At 35.6% G+C, this 24,917-nt stretch overlaps 1 protein-coding gene across 19 annotated transcripts in view; it reads left to right on the top strand.

The window, feature by feature from the left end:
• DLGAP2 (DLG associated protein 2) overlaps positions 1-24,917 on the top strand; it is a 455,404-nt gene that overhangs the window by 219,710 nt on the left and 210,777 nt on the right. For all 19 annotated transcript variants that reach the window (XM_063150740.1, XM_063150738.1, XM_063150739.1 and 16 more), the window contains one exon: positions 2,962-2,994. In XM_063150740.1, coding sequence (XP_063006810.1) covers positions 2,962-2,994 — 33 coding nt within the window. The remainder of the gene's footprint in view (positions 1-2,961; positions 2,995-24,917) is intronic.

Below are 24,917 nucleotides of genomic sequence, written 5' to 3'. Positions count from 1 at the left end.
CAGGCCAAGAAATTAAAATGCCGCTTAAGGAGGCTGATGCAGCACTGGTGCAGGCTGCTCATTGAGTTTGTGGAATCTCCATCCCTGGTGGCTTTCAGGACTTGACTCTTAAGCCCCAGCAGAGTTGAACTTGTATTGGCAAAAGCCCTTCTCTGCTCTCAGTGGGAGGCTGAACTAGTTCATCTCCAGAGGTGATGCAGTGAATATTATTATGAAGTCTAAGACCTTTTACAACATTAAAAAAGAAAAAATGGATAATTTTAAAAAAGGTGACTTCTTGATTTTGATTTCATGCTACATAAGTTTCTAAGGCAGAGTAGGTGGCTGTTTCTTTCCTCTCCTTGGTTAATTTTTGAGACTAGTTTAGATTTTGCTGATACACTCAATTAATGCTGATACACTCAGCTTTGGGTGAGATGGATCTAAGCCTAAACAATGTAATTTCACCTGATGGAATGGTATTCTGTTGTCATGTCCTTCATTGTTGTGATCTATTCCCAGAAGTGAAATGAAAATTAGAAAAAATTTAAATTAATACAGGTATTTAGTATTGAGCCATCTTCCAGAAAGATCTTTTCTACGAACATACAGCAACTTCACTACAAAGAAAAGAAGTTAAAATAAGTGTCAAATCATAGCTTCTTAACAAAAATTTCAGATTTCTGTATTCCCATATAATGTAAATTTACAAATAATTGACTGCCATGTGTATGTTTTGTGTTGTGGTTTTAGAAACTGAAGGTGTGCAGTCTCTCAACAATAGCCATAGAATGTACAGATCTAAACAGACTGTAGAGAGATAATTATTTCTGTCTCTCTCACACAGGCTGTGTTGAAAGCAGGGCTTTGTACAACCTCCTTGTTGTGTTGTTTGCATGCCTGCCAGAAGTGGTTTGTGTTTTTATTTGTCTCTCAACCTGGATGTGTCCAGCACAACAAGGGTATCTAGTCTCCCCACCCCAGTGGCAAACTACAGCAAAAAAATTCATAAACGGAAACTTACTGGTGAATTATCCACATCCACAAAGTCTGCTTCTTACCAGAGTAGAGAGAGACGTGCTGCTGTCGGTTTGAAATCGTTCCCAGCTGCTGGAAGGAATAAAAAAAAATCCCCTCATGCAGTCTCCTCAGGCATGCTGGGATAGGGAGACACCTGGGTTGCTCACAGATATGGGACCTTAAAAAAACATCTGAAAAAATCCAAAAAAGCAGCAGTCTGGCAGGGATAGTGCTGACACCTTTCTACTATTGACAACTTTCTGGCACTAGTCATAGCTGCAAGCCTTGTTTTGCAGGTAGACTATCTAGCCTGCTGCAGACTTGTAATATTGACACTAATTTATGTTTATGAGGAGAAAAGAGGGAAGCTAGTAATTTGTACTGTGGAATGGGGACCTTTTGAAGATGGTGTTTGAAGGTGCCAAATATGTCAGGCAGGCTCTTTGGATTGTAAAAAACCGGTGAAGCAGTTGTTAGCAGAACATAAGGATCAAAAAAAGTCAGAAGTTCAGAAACCACGTCTCAGATTATTCTTCCTTACCAATCAGGATAACAAACAACACACAGGCAGGCAGCCCATCTCAGTAAAACCTCAGAAAGTCTTTGAATTAAATGTGAAAAAAAGATCTTCTGTGCTGGCTCTTCTGCCTCAGTTCATGTTGTGGCAAGTGCATTTTTCATGTGCAGTGGAAGGAACTGGCCTGACTTACCTGTGACCAGGCTTTCTGGGCTCTTCACTGGAGATTTTCTCAAGCCTGCTGTTGCGGTGCTGTTTCTAGTTTGTCACCTCTTCTGGGGACACTAATGAGTCTGTCAATAAAAACTGTGGCTACGTGTTTCAAGGTGCTGAACTGCCATAAATCTCATTCCTTTCTATCAGGCAACTTTATGGTGTTCTAAAAGTTGTGATCTATCTATCATCAACAGAGCTGCCTGAAAAAACTTATTTTTCCTCATTCCTTTCCCACATGCAAGCCACAGTCTGTACCAGTAGTAAAACCCCAGTGATTAACATGTTTAAAATATATGAAAAATGGAGGATCAAGTGCCATTACAAGGTGGGTTACTGTGAGACAGCTTCTTATCTGTATGGAGAAACTTCTAAAGAGATGGCAGTGTCACTGGGGCACTATAGAGGTCAAACTGCTCAGTGCCTGTTTCATATTGCTTTTTTTTTTGACATTTTTTGCCTTTGAGTGAAGATCATAGCTAAATTCAAACCTTCTATTTGTTATCCAAGGTGGACATAATTTCAGCAAGCTTTTGTAGTGGACTTTATTTGCCAGTCATGTTAAACTGCTTTTTGTACTGATTTTATACTAAAATTTATATACACATACGTGTGTGTGCATGTGCCTGCATATATATATATATATATATATATATATGTATGTATATTAATATAGATAAAATAGTAACTGCACATTTAGAGATTGTATGTCATGACAGACTTTAATTTCCTTCGTTTCTATACTTGAGTATTTTGCAGAGTATAAATGTACATTTGAATGACTGTTTGACTTCTCTTGCCTGGGAAGACTTGGGAGACTTTTATGAGAAAGGAATATAACTCTGTCACTATTACTGTTTGCTACCTCCAATAGTAAAATATTAGCAGACTTAAACTTTTTATTTGAGTGACTGTTGTCACTGCAGTATTGTACATATCAAAATACAAAAATGTCTTGTGGAAGCAAAAAGTCCTGCTACATGAATGCAGTCTGGAGTCTCTGAAGGTGATGGTTATATAAATGTAACTAAACATTTATATAGTTCTATTTTAAAATTCTTCCTGCAAAAATCCTTATTTTTTAAAATTATTTTGCACCTTTTAAGAAATGTGTGCTGGAAATAGAATTGCTTTTTTTGTGCTAACTTTGAGTTCTCTGAGTTTTGTTATATTTGGATATAATTATAACATCTTACAAGAAAGAAATTATAATTTTCTCTTTTTCTTTGCAGAGTCACAGTGTACACTCTGTGGGGAGCCAGAAGGTGAGTGTGTTTTCCTATTAATATTTTTCAAAGCAGCTGGAGGTGAACACATCACTTTAATATTACTCATGTACAATTGATTGGAAATAGTCCATAAATGGTGGAAACCAATGAAAGACATTCTACCCTATTTTAGATATAAAATGTTATTTGAATTAAGCTGAGCACATGCTCTAGGCAGGAAATATCTTAAAGGACAAATATTCCATTAGAACAAAAATTAAAATATTTACTTTTATTGTTCTTTTGTGTATTTTTCAAACTAATTTGTCAGTAAGTGTGAGTGTAAAGAGACATTTACGGACATCAATTTGAGTGTGGAAATCACAGAGATTGGATGTAAAAGAGAAATGAAAAACATTTTTAGATTTTAGATTAGATATTACATTTACAGAGAAGCTTACACATTTTAGCAGATGTAATGAATAAATACTGCTTCTGAAACAAAGATAATTAAGCAGAAGCCTTTGTAGTTCAAATACATGCCCACATGGCAGTGTTTGTTGGTTTGTTTTGTTAGGGTTTTTTCCAAGTGACTAATTGAATACCAAGATGAGACACACGTTTAACTTAAATGAATGCTCAAGCAATGAGAATATGGTTTTTAAAGTATGCCATTATTGAAGGAAATATCTCTAATTTATTTATTATTTATTAACATTGGTGGTCTTATAAAGAAAATGTTGAAAGATTGACTTAGTTTGAAATCAACCACCTGGAGTCCTTCTAGAGAATAGAGTTCAAAATAGTCAGTGTAAATGGAGCAAAGTGTATGAACTAAAACATAAAATGATAGATTCTACACTTTTCACAAAGACATTCAGCTTTATTTCTTGAATATTTGCTGATAAAAAAGTTTCAGCTTCTAATGATTTATAAATTTGGTAGGGACAAGTTATTAGGATATGAAGCCTGGAAGTGGAAAGCTTTGAGATCTTGGACCTAATGAAATAACTCAGTAAATTAAATAATAATTATCTCCTTCTCTTTTGTTATCTACTGACAAATAAGTCTTTTAGGAATTTGTTTTGACTGCATCCCTTTAATAAACAGTCAATTGTTGATTTTTAAATTTTCTTTGCCCTTTATTTGATAAATTTGTAATAATACAGATACATGTATGAAAAGGAAAAATGAGATTGGTGTTTGTTTGCCTTTCATGAGATATTTCTCTCCTGATAAAACTGGCCAACTTCAAAGTTATGCATTGGATTAGTTCTGTTTTATTATATGCTGTGCCTGCTTCATAACAATAGTTTTCCTTTCTTTTCATTACTGCTCTTTCATACCTCTTCAGCTTTGCAAATATTAATAAATATATATGGACCTTGTAAAAAGGAATTTAAAAAAAGGATAACTTTTTTAAACATTTATATGACTAAAAACCCACATTCAAAAGATAACTGTGTGCATTACTGTAGGAGCAGGCCTCAAGAACATAACATTCCGTTTTTAGCTCTACAGAAATGAGCTTTCCCCAAAGTGAATGTCTCCTGGATCACCTGTCTCTCCTCTAAAACACAGTATTAGTGGAATGCTAATTATTAATTCTCTGCTTCAATTTTAAAAATATTGATATAACTGTCACCTTAGATTAGTGACAAGACTTAGAATCTGAAGCTTTTCCCCTGCCAGATAAGCACAAATTCTTATGTAACACCGATTATTCACAGAAGTTTGATTCTTAATTTTGTGATGAAGAAGCAATTGTTCTGGCTACTGAATTTAGTTTGTAGAAGGCCATTCTAGGAGAAATTTCATATCTCTGTTGTATAAACCAAAACAAACAAACAAACAAAAACCTTAAAAAAGATCCTTTTCCTATGCAATGTTCTATAAATTTTGGTTCCATTGTACGCTAAGAGAAGGAAAGAACTAAGATCAAGATTTTGCAGTGTTTTAAGTGTAATTTCTGACTTTGCTCTGTAGACTTCTTCAGAAATTTGAGTTACTCTGTGCCTCATAGTTGGTATTTTTGAAATCAGAGGGAAATTCAGAGAGTATCAGTTAAAGTTAGGTACTGTTTGCCTCCAAGTTTCTTTTTTCTTTATCTTTTTCAGATAAAAGATAAAAAAGTTCACCAAGTGTACTTAACTATATCAAGGTGAATTTGCAGAATTATAGAACAGACATGCCACAGTGTAGTCCTCCTATGCTAGTTTCCAAGGTGTTAAGCAGAGATTCATCTGAGAAATAGTAGATGTGGGGAAATCTCCTGGGCTTGGGTGAGAGGAAGACAATGTTTCACATATTGTGTTTTCTGGGTTCCCTGCAAGCTGTTGATGCCATTTCCTGAGAGACCTGCAGGCAGCTAGGTGTGTTCTGATCATGTTTGGCCTTCTGTAACAAGAGTGACAGAATGGAGGCATTTTGCAAGCCTCAAATTCTGATTGTCAAGTTGGGCAGCTGTAGTCTCGCTTCTCATTACAGTTCATCCTTTCTCTAACCATCACTCCCCTTTCAAAACCAGCAGTTTTGTCCTGGATTATCTAAGTGTCATAAAAATAACTGTGTAAAACAGAGCTCTTTGCTGGGGGAACTTTGCCAAGTTTTTAGCAGTTAGTGCTGCAGTGCAGGAAGCAAGGAGGTGCATTTATCTGCATACCCGTTGTTGCACAGGCGTGGAACTGTGTGTGTATCCTGCTATTCTGTAGGGTGAAAGCCTGTCAGATATGAAAGGGAGACATAAATTATGAGAGTACAGATTCCTCATTTCAGTTTTTTGCCTGGGAACTTGGTCTTCTGCAGTTAAATATGTCACATGTCCTCCTTTGCATCCTATGTAAAGAGAATGAGTTAGACAAAACTGAGGTCCCTGTTTGAGAATAAGTATCTTGTACGAGCTGCAAGGACTTCTGTGTTCTATTTTAGAAATCATGGGTTTGCTCTGTTACTCATAGTGTACCAGGCACCATTCCTGTCAGTGTGAGATATTTGAAGGGCATCAGGGTTTTTTATACTGGTAGGAAACTAAAGTTGCAGAATCCCATTAGCATGGCTACTTCAAGCAGGTCCATCTCCTGGAAATGCAAGAGCAACAATGTCTTGTTTTCAGAGGGGTAACAACAGCTACACCTGGGGAAGTGATCTGCAGCTGACAGATTATGTTGTCATGGTAAACATTGCAGGGTTGTCCTTTGCTGTATTCCTGCTCAGATTTAAGGTGAGGATGGCATGTTATAGACAGATGTGTACTGAACTACTCTGTGACACACACTGGTGTAGTCATGAGACGTTTCAGGAGCAGTTTTCCCCATAAAGCCTCTAGCAGATATTTCTGTTCTTTCTAAACATTTGTATTTATTCACAGAAGGTTTTGAAAGGATAATATTATCAAATATAATTTTCTGTATTATCAAAGCAGAAAACAAGTACTTTTGGTGGCAGCTGAGGTTTCAGTAGACCACTCTTCTCAAAGCTTATACAAATGAAAGCTTTTCTTCCAGGCATTTTTTATATCCTCCATAACTGCAGCAGTGTCTTACTCTTTCAATAAGGTACTCCTTCCAGGTAATTCAGATTCTTCCTCAGTGTCTCAGATCTCTTTTGGGCTGTGCTATACAGCTACAGTTTGAATTAAGTTCATCCATTATTTTTTGCCAGTAACTGGCACAAGAACCCTGATTGGTGTTGTTAGACTTGCTGGGTTTGTGGTAGCAAACTTTAATAGTGAGGCTTTTAATTAGTAAAATAAATATTCTATGCAAAAGGATAGCTTAGAGGAGATCTGTTTCTTAATGTATCTCACATTGCACCTTGAATTTTTTTCCTAAACTTGTTCTTCTGTTAAGTTAAACAGTTTGTACAGCCAATGCATAGATACAGAATTATTCCAGTGTTAAAAGATTCAGAATTATATTTTATCTGATAATAAATTCAATTATCTGAAGATTAAGAATTTTTTATTGTTGATTTCAGTTTTGACATCAGATGCCCACATAATTTTGTCTTCCTTTGAGAAAGAATAATTTTGTGCACACTTGCAAGAATGCTAGCATATGTCACAGGTTTACTCTTACAGAAGTTTATATCAATTACTTTTAGGAGGACTTTTTAAATGATTAATAGTGGAAGACTAATTTAATTTATTTTTATTCTATTTTTATTTAGTAAAAGAAGTTTTGAATGTTCTGAAATAAAATCAAATTATACTGTTTAATCTTATTTGCTCACAAGATGCATAAAATATTCAGTGTATAACTTGAAAAAAATATGAAATGTAAAAAAATAGTTGACAGTAACAACAAAAACCTCTATATTCCTTAATGAAAAAAACGTATTTTTCATGCAGATATGTCAGTGTTAGAGAGATGCATGTATTTCAGGTGCTATTAGCTTTGTTGCCTTTTGTGCTCTGGTTAATGCTAGTGTGTTGGAGTTTAGGGGGAAATTGGTGTGGGTTTTTTTTTGTTTTGTTTTGTTGGTCTGTTTTATTGTTTGGTTGGGGTTTTTTGTTTTAGTATTGTTCTTCTTTAAATAAAGAATCTGGAGAGTAGGTAGTTCAAAAAATACCCTAAATTTGGCAATATGTCTTAATATTGATGTTGTTCCATCTGTGTGGTTCTGGCTCTGAATATAAACATTTCCCTTGGTATCTCATGGAAAACTATTACAGGCATATTAATAACTCCAGAGAATTTCCTTAATCTTCATTTTGCTAATCTTAACATTTAGTAATCTGCACTGAGAGCTGACAGTTTTGCCACTATTAGCAATGACTTTCAAGAGTCCTGTATTCTTAACTTTTTATACTTCTGTTGTATTTACTAGACCAACAATTGTAAAAAAATAAAAGTTGTCTGAGGAAGCCAAGTACATTTCACAACACAAAATCCTGACTTTTTAAGGAAACAATAGTAGATAATGAAATATACTTTGCCTAATGTAATATTTCTTGTTATCCTGCTGTTTATAAAAAAAAAAAAATCACAATTGTTTCTTCGTGTGAGAAGGTTTATTATTCTATATATGTACCATGAAATACTTAAATAGATTATGGTTCCTGCTATAAACATAATAATAATTATTCATAATTATTACCTGAAGTGGTTGAGATAATGCTGAGTTTATTCAGTCACGTATGAAAAATTTTATGTAAATATAAGGTCAAGATCTTCAATCTTTCTGCTTTAACCTATTTGTACACCAACACCTTGGTTTTCATGAACGGACACGACACATTTGTGTGCCTTGATGAACTTCCTTCCTAGCATTTAAATAATGATTAATAAAATTACTGGCATGAAACTTCCTCCTGATCCAAGTATTGTTAATAAACATTTTTAACACTTTAGTTACTACTCCCAAAGTGATTTGAGTTGCCATTTTTATAGAGATTTTTTCAAGTTTCACAGAATTGTATTGCTGTCCTTCTCCATTGGGTAGTCTGTAAATATTGAACATTTTTTTGACAAAAACAGGCAAGTTAGTTACACTACACATTTTTTAAAATAACCTGCAGAATTTGGAGAATGTATGAACAAAAATATTTTTAATCACTTTCTCACTGGGCTAATATGTGAGATTCTACCATTTAATTTCTTTAGGATACCAAGTTAGAGTATATTCACAATGGGCATTATTCTTGAACTGTGCTGGCTTTTATATAAAGTGAAATCATGATCTGTATCATGATTTTTAGGGAAGAGTTGTAGTATTTTTTCTACAGAAAATGCTGAACTAGAGGTTGCTGCTGTATTTTCATGTTGCCTGCATTTAGGCAGACAGAAAAAGTTATCTACAATATGTCTGCTAAAGATTTAGCTGCTAAAAACATTCTCAGTTTCTGGCTACACTTGAAACATTTGAAGATTCAATTTTGAACCTTCATATTTATATAGTTTAAAAATTTATATATGACATTATTAAAATTAATAATTTTATTTATAACTATAATAAAGCTGCCCATTTTGCTAGTGGAATTGAAATAGAGAATGGTATTTTCAAAAGTCTAGGTCCTATGTAAACCAGGTTTGAGATATGGTGATGCTAATTTTGGGTCTTTTGCAATCTATATTGTTGTTACTTAAGATAGTAATATTTAAAGAAACAAATCTCATTTTATTTTAAGAAAATAAATTATTTTCTTTAATAAAGTGTGTTCCAGGCCTTCACTTAATTTATATTTGGAATAAATTAAATTAGTTCTTCATTTCTTTTTACTTCTCATATACACAGGAAAGATCTGTACTCAAAACTACAATGTTGTTCTTGTTTTTTTCATCTACTGATCCACTCCCCTGAGTTTTGCAAACCAAAAAAGGAAAAAAAAAACTGATTTAATTTAGATAAATAGGATGTAATCCCAAATGCACATTCATTTCACATTGTTGTGATTAAACAAACAAACAAACCCAAAGACAAGGACCCTCTTATCGCTTTTGCTCCAATATGACTGAATAAGTGAAAAGCTGATTAGATTTCTGGGGATGAGGGGAGAAAAGTTGGCCTCAAAGGCTATAGTCAGCACATACTTAAGGCTTCATGCAGCATTAGAAATGTGAGTATTTCCTCTGCCAACAGTGGATGAAGTTGCAAATGTAATTTAGTCCTGTAGGGGAATAAATTGTCTCAGGACTGCAGTGTTTGCTAGAGTGGAGGCCAGTGTGAGTGAGGTCAGTGCAGCCTGGAAGATGCAGATATTTTAAATTAACCTCTGCATGGAAGTAGATATATATATGTGTACACTTCTTGCTTCCATTTTTCTTCCTTTGCTAACTGTGCAGCACCTTTTCATATTACATGGAATGTCCTGTTTTGAGCAGTTGTTCTTGTATGTCAGATTTTGCGCTGAATGTTAATTTCTGCAGAAGGACCTTCCTCTTAAAGATGTTGTTCTAGAAGTCTGTCTCATAAATGGGAACTTTTATAGTGTGAGCTGTCTGTGCTTTCCCTTAGCTTCTAATTTCCATGCTCTGTAATTCAACTGAAATACTTCCTATGTATACCTAGAAGAACTCATTCTGTAGAATAGTAGTGTCTACGGAATATTGCCTATAGCTTCAAGAACAAACTTTATACTTTATGTTTTAGAAACAGACTTCTGCATCTTTGTAAGATAAGAACCATGGTGGATTTCTACCTAAAAATAGAGATTTTTTTTTTCAAAGATGGCACATTTTAACATTCATTCCTTATTTAATTTACTATGGATTTGACACAGTAAAGCTGAAATAGCTGATAAAATAGCTGATATTATGGGTCAAGGATTGGGGTTTTTTGTTTGTTTGGAGTTTGTTTGGGTTTTTTTGTTTTGCTTTTTTTTTTTTTTTTTTTTTTTTTTTGTCCTGCAGTATGTAGACTGGGGTGGACAGTGTGAAGATTTGATTCCCTGCACCTTAAGTCCCAGGCTCTGGTAAGATGGTCATCCTGGCCTCTGCAGACACCTGCTTAAAAGGAAACCTAGGCCTTCCTTAGCTTGCAGTTTTATATCTAACAGGGGCCTTGTACTACTGGGGAATTGTAGGTATCTTTGTCCTTTTCCAGGAAAAGGTCAAGTTAGTTCTAAATCTAAAGTTGAATATAAGTGAGATGCAAAATGCTCTAAGTGCCACTGGATTTTCTGAGTGCAAGATTAAGTTATTGTTTCTCAATCAGTGTTTACTTCTTCTGGGTAGAGGGAGAGCCAAAAAAAAATCTGCAATTGTAAAGTTTGAGAAGCACAGATGTAACAGAAAGCAGAGAAAAACTCCATTCCTATCACCACATACTGTGACTTTCAAGACTGAATTTTTCCACTCCATCTTCTGAAACCTATGCACAAATAAATTCCATGATTATTATTGCACACATGTACACATTTCATTCCGACTGAGCAGATCATGAATGATTTTTACTTTGATTCTAGATCATTAATCTGAAAAGGTTAAGCAATAGTGTGCTGGCAAAAGGAACACAGTTTTGAAGACAAAACCTGCATTAATTTAAAAGAGATTTCCATGCAGAAAGAATGCCAGTTTCTCCTAGAGTGAACATTTACATAAATCTGAGATAACATCTGGCAACATTCATCTCAACGATATATGAAAATCCTGAGCTCTTACTTAGTGCTGAGCTACAAGTGATATTAGTGGAAATATTATGTAGAAAAAGAACTAGGACTTTCACAGCAAAGAACTTGAAGCAGATTGATTTAGTCTTCTGTACCTGCTGATTATTTCCCATAAGCTTTCATCACAATTTTAGTCACTGGAATCTTCTCACACCTTATAAAGTAATAAAGGAAACGTTTTTCTGTTATAATATGTGAGAAAGAAATAGCTTCCTCTATGTGGTTGGAAATATTTTTTTTTTTGTATCTGCTGACTGACTGTTCATGAAAATGAAAAATATGATGGCAGCAACTGTGTTAATTACAATTAGCTTGTGCAGATGAAAGTTAAACAAACTTTTCAGTGCTGATCTCTGAAAATATTTCAGAAAAATCTTGACATAGTAGTGTTCCAGTTACTGGAAAAATGCATTTCCAGGTGCATCAAGAGGCAGCAGATCCGTCACATGCAGTACTGTTCCTACCCCAGAGCTGGTTTTACAAATTTTGACCCCACACAATATAGCAGAAGCTTATTTGAGTTTGTTCTTTCCCCACAGCTGATTTTTCTCAGTGGTACAAATGGACTACCACTGAATGCCTCAGCATGCTTAGCAAACATGAATAAACCCTTACAGTGATACTTCACAAAGGTCATGGTTCACTTTTTAATTGTTTTATTTAACGTAGCCCATGAAAAGAAAATGGGATATATGTATTCTGTCAGATATAGGGCTTTGTACATAGTCCAACAAGTTATGAGGAAGAAAATTATAATAATTTTGTTCACTGTTTAGAATGGACTCATTGTTTAATTAGAAACTTTGAATGTTGAATTTGGTTACACTAATGTCCATTATCAGTATTCCTTATGAGACAGACTAATTAAAACATGGAAATAATTTATCTTTCAGTGTATGTGGAGACAGTAATCTCTTGGGGGTTTTTAGCTTGTGTTGAATTTTCATTATGCCATTACATCTTTTGTTTGTCAAGTATATAATAGTGTCCTTCTTAAGAACAGAATGTCTGTGTTTGCAAATCAGAGACTCCATTCTGAAAAGAAACTTTCAAGATAATTCCATCTCAACAGTCTCTGTTCCTTACCCAGACCATCCAAAACTAGTGATGGAACAACATTCCTCTTGTGGATTGTTCTAAGTTATGGATTCTGTGAACTGAAATAAGACTTTAAGTTAATGCCATGAATGGCACCATGGATATTTTGTTTTTGCCTTTTCCTCAATAACCTTCAGTTCATCATACAGATATACAAGAAAATTATTTCCCTTACTGGTGAAGAACATGTGGGTGTTTTCTCTCTTCCTTTGTTTTCCTTTGTATTCACTGTGTATAAGTGACATTAAAAATATTTTTGTGCTAGACATAATGATTTTCCCTTTTCTTGGGGTGAAGCACCTGATAAAGTGGTTGTTTAAGCACTGCAATATTTGCCTTGTACCACAGAAACAACTGGGAGGATTTGGAGGATATTTCTGAAGACAAGCCAAAAATAATCATCTTTATTTGGTCTATGCTAGCAGACTAGACACTTTATCATCAAGAGAAGTCCATGCAATTCAAATTCTGGCCTCTTCTTCTGTAAGCTAAATCTGATTCTTGATACCATAAGGTCTATGTATGTGTTATGTTTTCTAGCTAGCCCGTTGCTGAGAGTTTAAACCCAGCTTGGGAGAGGGTTTTTTGGAATGATTTACTTCATGTTGTAAAAGTGCTCTCATAAAAGAACATGTTATTACTGTCTCTGCCATGAGAAACTCTTTGCAGCAATCAATATGTAATTTAGGGATTGTTTTGTGACATGAGAGGAGAGAGACCATAGAAGGAAATTAAACACATCCATTTCTCTTACTGAGAAAACCAAATACAGAAGCATCATCTAGCACAAAAGAGCAGCTGTGGATATGATAGAAGATGTAACAGAAAAGGGACAAAGACTAACTTTGTAACTGGAATTCTTGCTCTATTCCATTGATGCAGGATTTTTTCCCAATGACATAGCCTCTAAAAAATGGTGATTTTAACACCTGCAGTGAACTTGGCCCCATTTTAACATTTTAATATATCTGTGGAAAACATTTGTACTCAGCTAAATCACATAGTACCATTCTGCCACAATTATTTCAACAGAGCAAGCTCAGGACTTGATGGATCTGACTGGGTAGGCAACACAAACTGAAATTATTAATGTGTTTGAAATGGGACAGTTAAGGAAATTTTGCACTAAATTTTTTTTCTACAAGACAGATGAGATTGAATACTTTGTTCCTGCATCTGTGCTGTATTCCTAACATTATCTTTTAGAAAAATCAGCCTCTGAATATGAAGATATATAAAGACTTGTACAATATATTTTAACTAGACATTGACAAATCAATCATTCCAACTCACAGCAAAAAGAAATAGGCAATTTGTAACTGTCTTCAAGAATGATGGAGATAACAGGAAGAGGTGGAGGAGAATCCAAAGTGGAAGAGTGACAGAAGCAGAAACAAAATACAGCCCTAGCTGACTGATTGCAAGATCTTGCAGTAAAAGTACAATTACTACTTGGTTCTAAACAGCTAGCATCCTGTAGCAAACCTATGGTACCCTTAAAACTGAAAAAAGAGATTACTCATTAACATCTTATGAGTTACATTTACAGTGGAAACTTCAGAAACAACCAACTCTGGAGATATAAATTCAGTACTTGGAGTTAAGAATAGTGTCTCATATTGCATTCTAGAAATGCTACAAATACATTTTTAAATACTAGGTCATATTAAATAATATGCTATGATATGTTATTATAGCTAAATTAAATATATATATATAGTCACTCTATATAATTTTCAGTATAGCTTTTTTTTTGTCAGAGGTTATTCTCTCCAGAAAAATTAAGCACTTCCAACAAAGAATTAGAAAAATAAACAAAGAAGAATCAACATTTGGATTACTTTTAAGCTTTAAAAGCTGTAGAAGTAAACAGCACAATTTTGTAGAGAGAGAACAATGCCCCATTTTAAATTGTTATGAATCAGCTGTGATCACATCACAGAATGCTGTGCCATGCAGTAGGGATCCAAGTGACCACAGCAATGGAAGGCTCTGAGGCTGAACCTAACAGAGCTAGTTTTAAACAGAATCACAGGATGGTTTGGGTGGGAAGGGAAGGTAACTTTAAACCATCCAGCTCCAATGCTCCTGCCATGGGCAGGGACACCTTACACTAGACCAGGTTGCTCAGAGCCCCATCACTTTCAGGGAAAGATCATCCACAACTGCTCTGGGCAACTGGTTCCAATGCCTAACCACCTGCATAATAAGGAATTTTTTTCCTAATATCTAATCTAAATCTCTCTGTTTTCAGCATAGTAAATACATAAGGCATAAACTGTGGTCAGAATATTTATGCTTGCTTTGTAGTGATTGGTTGTTTACTAAATTTTAAATTTCAGATAACATCTAGTATGTTTTGGTTGAGTCCACAGAGATCTTCTTAATGAGCTTTATGATCTAAAAAGTGATAAAATGTACAGTGAAGATAAAGGGAATTTATGAAGCAAAAGTGACACTATTTCACAGAAGCAACATTTTAATAAAATTTGTAGAAATGAATGATAATTGTTTTCAAACTAAAATGTGGGAACACAGCAGGACAATTCAAAAAATGTCGGAGTCTTTCTCTCTGACTGGCTTAGAAAGAGATAAATGCATTGTAAATATTCACAGCTTTGATGTTCTCTTCAACTCACCAACTCCTTATGGAACATTTTTCACTCTGTGGTAAACATCTCTCCTGTCTCACCCTGAATTTAGTGCCATAACTCCCCCAATTCCTCTTTCTGTTGCCTTGCAGCATCATGTATCATACTCCATCTACTAAAATATGCACAGCAGAGAATTTTGTTTCTTGTTTGAACAGCTAATACCTTGATTAAAAAATGCTGCATAATTTATTGAAGAAGTAATTGCTCATACAGTGGTGAATTAAGCTCCCTAGCTATACTGAACTTCTGGAAAGCTTTTTCTGGCTCTAATTTCTGGTGGAATAACATTGATACAATGTCTCTCCTCAGGAGAAGTGACTACAAAGAATATTCATTTTAAAGGAGTGACCTAAATGTTTAGGTTGAGGTTAATTTTTGAAGAAAAGGTCAGACTTGTTGTAAAGAAAACATATCTTGGAAATTTACAATCTTGGAAATTTAGTGACTAAGGTGACAAGGTGCTTACTAATGTTTTATAAAATAAATATACTCCATAGCTGATTACAGGCTCTCCTTCAGATGTGAGAGATCCTTCAGTCCCTGTTCCATTTAGTTCAGAACAGGAACACTGAAGCTGAGTCTGTTTTCCAGATGGATGCTCTGCTCTGGATTAAAGTCTAATGTAGAACAGATCTCCACTGTCCTATGTAATCATTCTTTCTTTGAAAGAGTAGATGGCTGTTTATCCATAATGGTACAAAAGATATAGTCAAATACATTAACCAGAAGCAAAATTCAGTCACCTATTCTGGTTCTATTTTTAAGGAATAAAAATGAAACTAAAAAGTGCATGGAGACAGCAACTATGTTCAGTGAATAGTTCCATTTACATAACTTCAATCTGTTTGGTATTTCCTCTGGTTTACATTTTACAATTTGAGAGATGTTAATTTGGATAATCAGATCTAAAACATTAGTATATATTCTAACATGTTTAAGGGACATTTGTAGTAACACCACATTTTGGAGAGACCATGCAGTAGATTACTTATGGGCTTAAAATCTCACTTTTAGCAACATTAACTTTACTTTAGCAACATTACTTATAGGCTTAAAATCTCACTTTTAGCAACATTAACTTTAATGAAAATTATTTGGAACACTAAAAGGAGAAGCTTACTATGCTTGCTGCCAGTGGGTTTATTTGTGATGTTTAGGATGCTGACATCAGGCTCTCTGTTTTGGATTCATTGAAGTGCTTGAGTTTACAGCCCTTGCTGAAGCAAGGGGTTTGCTGGCTGCTGGACAGCAGCTTCACTGACCTTCTTTGATCCTACCTTTATCAGCTCCCAGGGATTGATTTCAAACTGAGTGTAAAACAAGTACCTTCTTCAATGACTCAATAATCCAAGTCTGGCCACCTAATGCATGATTTTGTATTTTTATTGTATTTCAGAAACAAAAAGATGAAGTAATGTTCTGTTTATCATCATGTTTTGTTTACCCTTGAGTTAATTTGTGTCTCTTGCCATTTTACTGCACTGAGCTGGGAAACAGCCTTGATGTTTACACCAAGCAACAAAGGCAAGCTCAAGGGCTGCTCTGAGTGCATATCTAAGCTTTAATGAGTGGGTTGTTTTCCAGTTTAGTTTTTAATGAAATAAAGAAAAAGTGTTAATGCAAAAAAATGAAGTTTGTAATTAAGCATATAGTAGGAATTAAACATACTCCTGAAACAGAACATCTCAGCTTATTAGGAAAGTCTGATATCCAAATCCACTCTCTCCTCTGTCTTGTTTCTCAAACTGATGCATAAGACAAGATTGGTAACTGGTCTGCAAATTATTTCCCTCTCTTCCCACTGTGATTTCCTTTATTTTGTCTTACTTCAATCAAGTAGGCTTTGCAAAAGTATAAACCAAAGAGATGGATGCTACAACTTATGACTGTTTTGATTACTTTTTTTTCCCAGAGCTGCATATTTAACATATAAGATAGCTGAATGGGTAGTCAGAGAGGCAACTTGCAACCTGAGTACTAATAAATTAAGACAATACATAGTTCCTATTTCTTGTATAGAAAAGTATTAAATATTTTGAAAAGTGCTTCAAATCATTCTCTGCTTGCAATGCCACTTGTACCTAAATGTCCATGGACTGCACTTATAGCACAGCCCAGGTGTGTGCTGGTAGGGATGATGGATGGAACTGCCTTGGAGGTTGTGTGGTGAGCAATGACAACTGCTGCAGCTCTCAGAAGGTCTGCAACAGATTTGCAAATTGTTTGATCAGCTGTGGCATCCCTGCTAAAGCTCTGGTGAGACTGGAGCCTTGCAGTCTTATAGAATTCAGGCATGTCAGAGCTTTGGCTGTTCCCAAAGCACAGCAATGCTATGAAGATGGAAAGAAAGTCTCTCTCAGATCTGTAGCTGGAATGCATAAAAGCCTCAGACTCTCGGATGCATGTTTCAGTAGCTGAGACAGCAAGTTACCTGCTGGCACTGTTGCTAGAAGGTGGTGAAATAATCTGTTCTTGGAGGAAAGTCAGAACTGGAGAAGTTATTAAAAAAAAAAAAAATAAAAAAAACAAACACAAATAAACCAAAACAAACCCACTAAGGAAACAGGGTAGAAGGAGGAGGTGCCACGGGAGCAAAAAATTATTGCTGATGCAGCATTATATAGAAGTTAGGTTTGTGAGTGAGACAAAAGGCCATTATCACAAGACACTTGTACATTTTTCTGTTGACCTACTGGGCCATGAGGATAATGACAGAAATCTTCCAAAAGATCTCAGGAGATGTTCTGAAGTACACAGCTGCTGAGCCTTGGACCAAGAATAATGTATGCACTTTTAAATATAAAATTCAGCAGTGAAATTGCTGGCCAATCAACAACCAAAGAAAGGTTAATACATTATTTGTTTAATTGTCTGCTTAGCTGCTCAATTGAGCACATGCTTTGTGTTAAGCACTCAAGTTTAAATATTTCATTATATGTTAGCAATAACCAGCTTAAGCCTGTGCTGACATATTTTTTTGAATTAGGTACATTTTTGGACAGCTGTGGAAAAAGAGAAATTATTTATTTTGTTGATCAATAGGGCTCCCCCACCTACCATTGAATTCTCATTGAAAACTAAGCATCAGCTGGCTCTTAATTATCAAGTCAGCCTTAATTGTAAAGAATGTAAAGCTGAATAGTACAGTGAAGCAATGTTGAATGGCATGGAAAAAAAATGGGTTTAAGGGCTATGTATTAAGAATTTCAAGAATGAATGTAAGCATTTCTGCTGTGCTGTACTTGCATAATCATGTTTCCAAAAATACAAAGCTGAAATTAAGAATTGCTTAAAATTATAAAACCCTGAAATATCTGAAATGGGACCTGTTTATGAATACTTTCTGTATGCAAACCCATATTTTAAATACCCACTTTCCTTGAGAACATTGCTGCTGCTATTAACTGGCAGTCAAGATGCTTACATCTATTTTATCAAACTAGTGCATTTTTGATATGCAGATATCCCATAATACCTCCAGCAGTTAACTCATCCCTTGTAAACACAGAATGAAGTTTAATTTGCTGTTGAACAAAGTCTCTTGTCAGGTGTCTTTGCTGCACAAAAACAACACAAGGCTGTTTTTCTTGCAAAAGACATTCTGGCAAAAGCGTATATGTATTCAAAGTGAGGTCCTTTATAATTTTAATCAGTTTTGAGCTCATTATGCTTAATATAATTTATTTACTATTTAATGTAGCGCCCCTTTGGTGAGAAACATAAGCAGTTAATGACCTGCAAAATGCTTCTATGTAACTAAATTCTAAAAGCATTTGACAATTAATTGAATTAACTATGTCTTGAAACCTGCCTTTCTGGGAATATTCTAGCAATTGATAAAAAGGCTGCTTTCTATACATAAAGCAAATTTTTCTCTGCCTACTGCAGCTGCATCCATGATTTTCACTGTCAATCAGGGTACTTTCACATTCACAAGTATTTCACTTGCACAAGTATTTTCACATTGCTTTCTCTATAACCCTGGAATAACTCCTTTCTTCAATTACAACAAGCAATATATGTAAGAATTCATAAGATAAATGGCCTTAGACTTAATAGTTTTAATATAAAAACTTATATTCTCAGTTTAGACAAAAAACACGTTACAATTGTACCTACTAGATCACTTGAACATTTGAGCCGTATATTAACTTTCTTCCTGTAAAAAGAGGGTGAAATATCTGGAGAAAATGATTTTGACCAGCCATCCTACCTCTTGGTCACAAGTGCTATTTTAGCCTAGGTTTTTTAGCAAGGTTTTTATTTATTTATTGGTCAATCTAAGGAAAAAAAATGTGGGAAAACAAGTGCACTGGGAGTGGCACTGTCCAGGATGATCACTTTGGTAATGTTAGCTATGGATGAAGATTTTTGATTTGTTTTCTATTTTGTGTAAGTTTTGTGAACCCTTCCATCATGTTGTCCTCTGCACTGCAAGTCTGCACCCTGCAGAATTCCTGGGGAACCAGGCTGAAGAACTTTTTGTGTTACTAATCTCTACAGATATAAACTTAACCCTAAAGTTATTTCCAGAAAACAGGAGTATTTGTTGATTACTCAGCTGCAGCAAAATTAACCAGTTACAGTATTAAAAAATAGATGGACCAACTTGCTTTAAATGCAAAATTTAGCCAGTGACCCATACAAGAATCTTCAAAATTCAGAAGAGTATTTTGTTATGCATGTCTGGGGTAAAAATCAGAATTAGAAAAAGATGTAAAGTGTGAGCACCATTCCTAAGCCCGGGGTGAGTTATGTTTGTCAGCCACACAGTGACAAGTAATGCCATCTCTGCTCCAGCCTGTACACCCAGCATCTCTCTGCTGTGGGCAATTCATCATCCTGCAGATACAGTTACTGTCCTTCTCTCTCCCCCAAGCAAATTGCCCCACGCTTCTCTCTTTGTTGTCTTTTCTCCTTCTTCAGCAACTTCACACTTCCTCAGACTCACCTTCAAATTCCGTATGTCAGGCTTGCCTGCAGCTTGCCTCGCACTTGGCCCTGCTGTGGCTTGTTTACTTTGATTTAATTAAAATGCACCCATCCAGAACTCAGGGCGCTACTGACTCTCCGCCTTGCAGAACCTTACATTTCTGCAGTATTCTCACATTGCTTTCTCTATAAGCCTGGAACAACTTCTTTCTTCAATTGCAACAAGCTATGTAAAAATTTTCCCTCAAAACCACCCTCTGTCTGAATCCTTCCTTAACTACCAAATCTCCATTGTCGCCTTCTTTAGCCAGTCAGGGATCTAATGTATTTCACTTACTGAAGAAATAAACTACAGTGGTTAGGAAGGTCAACCTTAAAGTCATTGTTTATTTCTGTATTCTTTTTTTCCTGGTGCTTTTAAGATTTCTATGTTAGTGTAAGGAGTGTAGCTTCATTGTATGAACACTAATTCCTTTACTGTGATTGAAAAAACCCACTGTGTATTTTCGTATGTTACCCAAGTAGTTTTGGATGGGAAGAATAAGGAAATAGAAAAGTGTGTCTTCCTAAGTTGGTCAGTCACTAAAATAAAAAGGAAAGGAAAATAAAAAAGGGAAGAAAATAAAATGTTGTGATTTTCTCATATATGCAGCCTCAGCTTTATTCCTAAGTGCTGACAATATCAATAGCACTGTTAAAAATACATACTTTAGGCAATTAAGAATCTGAATAAATAAAATTTATTAACATTTTGAATGATTTTGTTTTTTGGGGTTCTTTGGCTTTTTTTAAGCAAGAGGACTTTCTTATTCATCTTCCTTTTTCTTTCCTTATTCCTCTCTGTACTTCCATTTCTATTCTCCAAAGCTTATTCTCATCCTTTCTTCCTTGCTCCATTCTCTTACTACTCCTCTCCTCTGTGTATTGCTCGTGAGTTCAGTTTTTAGTGTGACAATTGCTCTTTTCACTCTAGCCCTAGTCTAACATCCTTCACCTGGCCCCCCTCTATGAGCAACAGAGAGAAATAACAGTGTGAGTGTGTTGGGGTAGACAGGACACAGGAACAAACACAAAGCCATGGATGAAATGCAAAGTGTCAATTGATTTTCATTACCCTCACCAGCTGGGGGATGCCCCAGGCAGCAGCTGGGCAGTGCCACGTGGGCTGGGACACAGCACCAGGAGCTTTCTCCGTGCCAGAAGGGTGGCTGGAGCTGCTGTTCCATGTGGCTTCCAGGGATTCACGCTGTGAAGCACCGTGGGAATTCATTCAGCCACTGGGTTTGATCTTTCCCACAGCAGGGCAGGAGTCTCAGGTGACTTGTGTAGGGTGCCTCCAAGTATCACAGACCTAGGCTACCTACACACAGGTGTCCTGCTTGTCAAGCACACAACACTAATGTATTGTTAGTGTGACATGTCTGTTTTTCTACACCCCATCTGTAAGTCTTTGCAATCATCCTCACCATTCTTCTACTGGCTTCCCACATCATGCCACAAGTCTGCTCATCTGACTTTTCTTTAAACACCTCTATAATGGCAGATGAATCTTTGCTGGCTGTAAAATCTGTGACAGAAGCAGATGTCACAGAATACTGCTCTTGGTCAGATGAATCCCACCCTCACTAACTGCTCCACATTCTTTGAAATGCATTTTTGGAAGGCCTGAATCATTTGATCATAAATCTGTCAAGATATGATATTGTCTGGGTGCCTAGTTCTGTCTTCAGAGCAACCACAGGGACTCCTAAACCTAATTTTTGTGCTTAGAGAGGGGGAAACATTTCTTACTTATGCATTGTTGGTGAAGAGAGTCATCACTTAGTACTGGAAGCAGAATTAGTTGGGTTAGTGCTTACAGGCATACTTTACTTTAAATCAGCAATTTGGGTATGATAAAGTGTGCATGGGAGGAGTGCAGAAGAACAGCAGAGGAACTCTATTTGTTTCATTGCTGCTCCTGGATCAGTGATTGTTTGCTAGACCCTTTAGAGAGCTGCTCAGTTTTCTTCTTGAAACACATTGTGGTTGGTGCACTTGTAAAAGTATAAATTTCTAAAACATTTCTGTTCCTGCTGAACCACTTTTGAGAAACACCCTTTTGGCTTTGCCATTGTGAGACAAAAACATGAGTGTTACAGTATTTAGAACAAGATATTTATCAAAAAGTATTACGCAGGTAACAAAGACCTTGAGAGATCTGAAGTCCTTATTTGTCTTTTCAAATCAAAAAGGTTTCTAGCTAAATATTTTAATTCATTCATTTGCATTTTCAAAACAAAAGGGTTTTTTGGCCAAATATTTTTTATTTCTTTCATTAATCTAACTTTAGTTTTGGTTTCCATTTTTTTAAACTTTCTTTTCCCAATGTTAGCTGCCAGGACATGTCAATCTATTAGTAAAAAACTTATTTTTTTTCTTTAATTAACATTTCATTTGAATATTTTATTGGTTGTTAGTATGCAAGGTATTGTTCTCTCAACTTCAAATTACAAATTTGTGTTTATCTCTCTGTTTTTATGGTAACTTCATCCCCAGAAAATCATAATTACTGAAATTTCTTCTGACTCTTAAGGTGGATTAAACTGGTGTAATACTCTGTTGAGAAAAAAAGGGCTATACTACACAAATACATGGTTTTCTTCATGTTTCTTTAGCCATGGAAGTTTTCAGAGTATGCTTCTAGGGTCTCTAATAAGAAATGTTAAAAGGGGTTTAATGGTGTTTGTTTTAGTTAATTTAGGAAGATTTTATTCATGATGAAAATATTTAGTTATTCTCGACAAGCTTGGTTAAGTTTATTTTTTACAGTGAGTATTATATTTCTTCTATTTATTGAAGTGCAATCTTATTTTTTATGAAACCTTTAAGAAGGTTTTTGTGATCTTTTATTTAGTAATGTTTTCATTTATATTTATGTAACTTTGGAATGGTTTGGGTTGGAAGGGACCCTAAAGATCATCTAGTTCCAACCTCCTTTTATGCAAGACCAGGTTGCTCAAAGCCCCATCCAGCCTAGGATCCAACACTTCCAAGGAAGGAGCATCCATAACTGCTCTGGGCAACTGCTCCATTGCCTCATCACCCTCACAGTGAAGATTTTTTTCCTCATATCTAATCTAAACCTACCCTGTTTCAGTTTTAAGGCATTCCCCCTTGTCCTACATCTCTGTGCCCTTGTCAAAGTTCCCTGTCCCTCTCCCGCTGTGTGCCCCCCAGGTAGCATAGCTGTGTTTAGATCACTCACAAGCCTTTTCTCCAGGCTGAACAGCCCCAGCTGTCCTCACAGGAGACTCCTCCAGCCCTCTGATCATCTCCATGGCCCCAGCAGGTCCTTGTCCTCCTTCTTTTGGGCCCCCAGGGCTGACAGCAGCTCCTCTAGCTGGGGTGTCACAAGAGCAGAACACAGGGGTAGAATCACCTTTGAAATGAGTGACTGAAGAGTTCTGCTTTCCTATAGGTTGGAGTGTATGATATATTCCTGGGGATATATAGCCTGTAGAAATCCAGCTACTGTGATTAGATCAAACAAGGGAGGCTTGTTTATAGAAGAAGACATTGTGGTCTCGTGAAAGGTCAATTTTTCATCAATTCTGCACTATTTGCACTCTGTGTTTTGCTGTGTTGTAAATTAGCACAATTTCATTAAAAGTATTTCTGACCTTTTTTGTGCGCATAATTTTCTTTTGAGATTCTAAAACTTTTTCTTGATTTGTTCTGAAAGAAAATAACAACTTTTTATTCAAATATTTTCCAATTATTTTGATATATGTGCACAAGGACTAATGAAAGTAATTCTAGAGAAATTGAAAGAATTTATTTTAAAAGCAAGAGCAGCACTGCCTGTTTCAGACTTAAACAATCTGTTCCCCAGTACAAATGCTAGCTGCTTCCAGTTCCACTACAGCAGTGGATTCTGACATTCAAAACTACAGGAGCAAACTCAGAGAACAAACAGCATTTGAGTTATTGAAATCACAGAGTATTTCATATACTTCTGTGTGTTTGCTCTATCAGCCCAGATTATATTTACTTTCACAAAGGCTTTATCACATGAGCACAGCAATTCATTTCAGTAAGTTGCTCATGTCCATTCTCTTTTCATCTGCAAATTCAGTTGAAAGTTTGTTCAAAGTAATAAAGAAAAAATTTTTACTAGCTTTACAAGAAGGATAAGCAGCAGCCATTTACGTTTTTAAGAACATTAAAAAAAGATTGATCTAAGTAAATAGAATATCTTCTGAAATAATTTCTCTATATGCAATCTGTAATTTTCATAAATGTTTGCTATCATAAATATAGTTTTTTTAAACTCCATGAGCTCAGTCAAGGTTATTTCATTTTAATGTCTTCTTTCTGGATGTGACTTTGAAGATGAGTAAGACTCAAAATGTGCTAGGCAGGATCTGCAGTGTGGTTTGGATTAACTGTGTCAGTTGGTGTAGATTAATTTCTCTGTTGGGTAATAATTCTTGCTGCACTGCCAGCACTCGTGACAGTGAAAGCCCTCGGACTCTACAGCCTGGACACATGATGGAACTGCTTTGCTCTAAACCATTGTGAAGACCTTTTATGTTCCTCAGTCTACCTGAGTAGTCTAGAAAATATGTTTGTACCATTCAGGATCATAATCCTTTATTTGTCTCATAAATTTCAACGTAATATCCAGCCTAGTGTGAGACTTTGGTAATTAAACTCTGCACTGAAAGCTATGTGCTTCATGGATCATTGGATATGCTAATTACCTTTTACTAGGACTGTCATCTGTATTTATGTTGTGGTAAGCAATAGAATAATTTCATGTACTTGGCAAAATTGGTACTTATGGAGGTATTTTAACTGTGGTGGATTTTTTTAGGTAAAACATAGAAATATGATACTTTTCTCTGTACTCTGGCTAAATGAAACTAAACATCTTAATCTGAGTAGGTCTGTTGAGGTTTTTTTCACTTCATAAAGTGTATTTGCAATGTATTTTGTGTTTTCTATTGCACTTGGGTTTACATGTCCTTTTACCTTTCTCTAAATTGGAACAAATTGCTCAAAGCTTGAATTGGATAAACAGATCTATTCTGTGTAATTCAATAACTCCTTCATATTGCACAAATGTTTCATATTGGACAATATAGGATGTTATCAATATTTTTTCTCCTCTTTTCTGTGATACAAGAGCACTAATGCAGTGTCAG

The sequence above is a fragment of the Melospiza melodia genome, chromosome 3 (genome assembly GCF_035770615.1).
Source record: "Melospiza melodia melodia isolate bMelMel2 chromosome 3, bMelMel2.pri, whole genome shotgun sequence".
Classification (NCBI taxonomy): domain Eukaryota; kingdom Metazoa; phylum Chordata; class Aves; order Passeriformes; family Passerellidae; genus Melospiza; species Melospiza melodia.
Note: the sequence above shows the minus strand (reverse complement) of the source record. Positions and strands in the feature narration are given on the sequence as shown.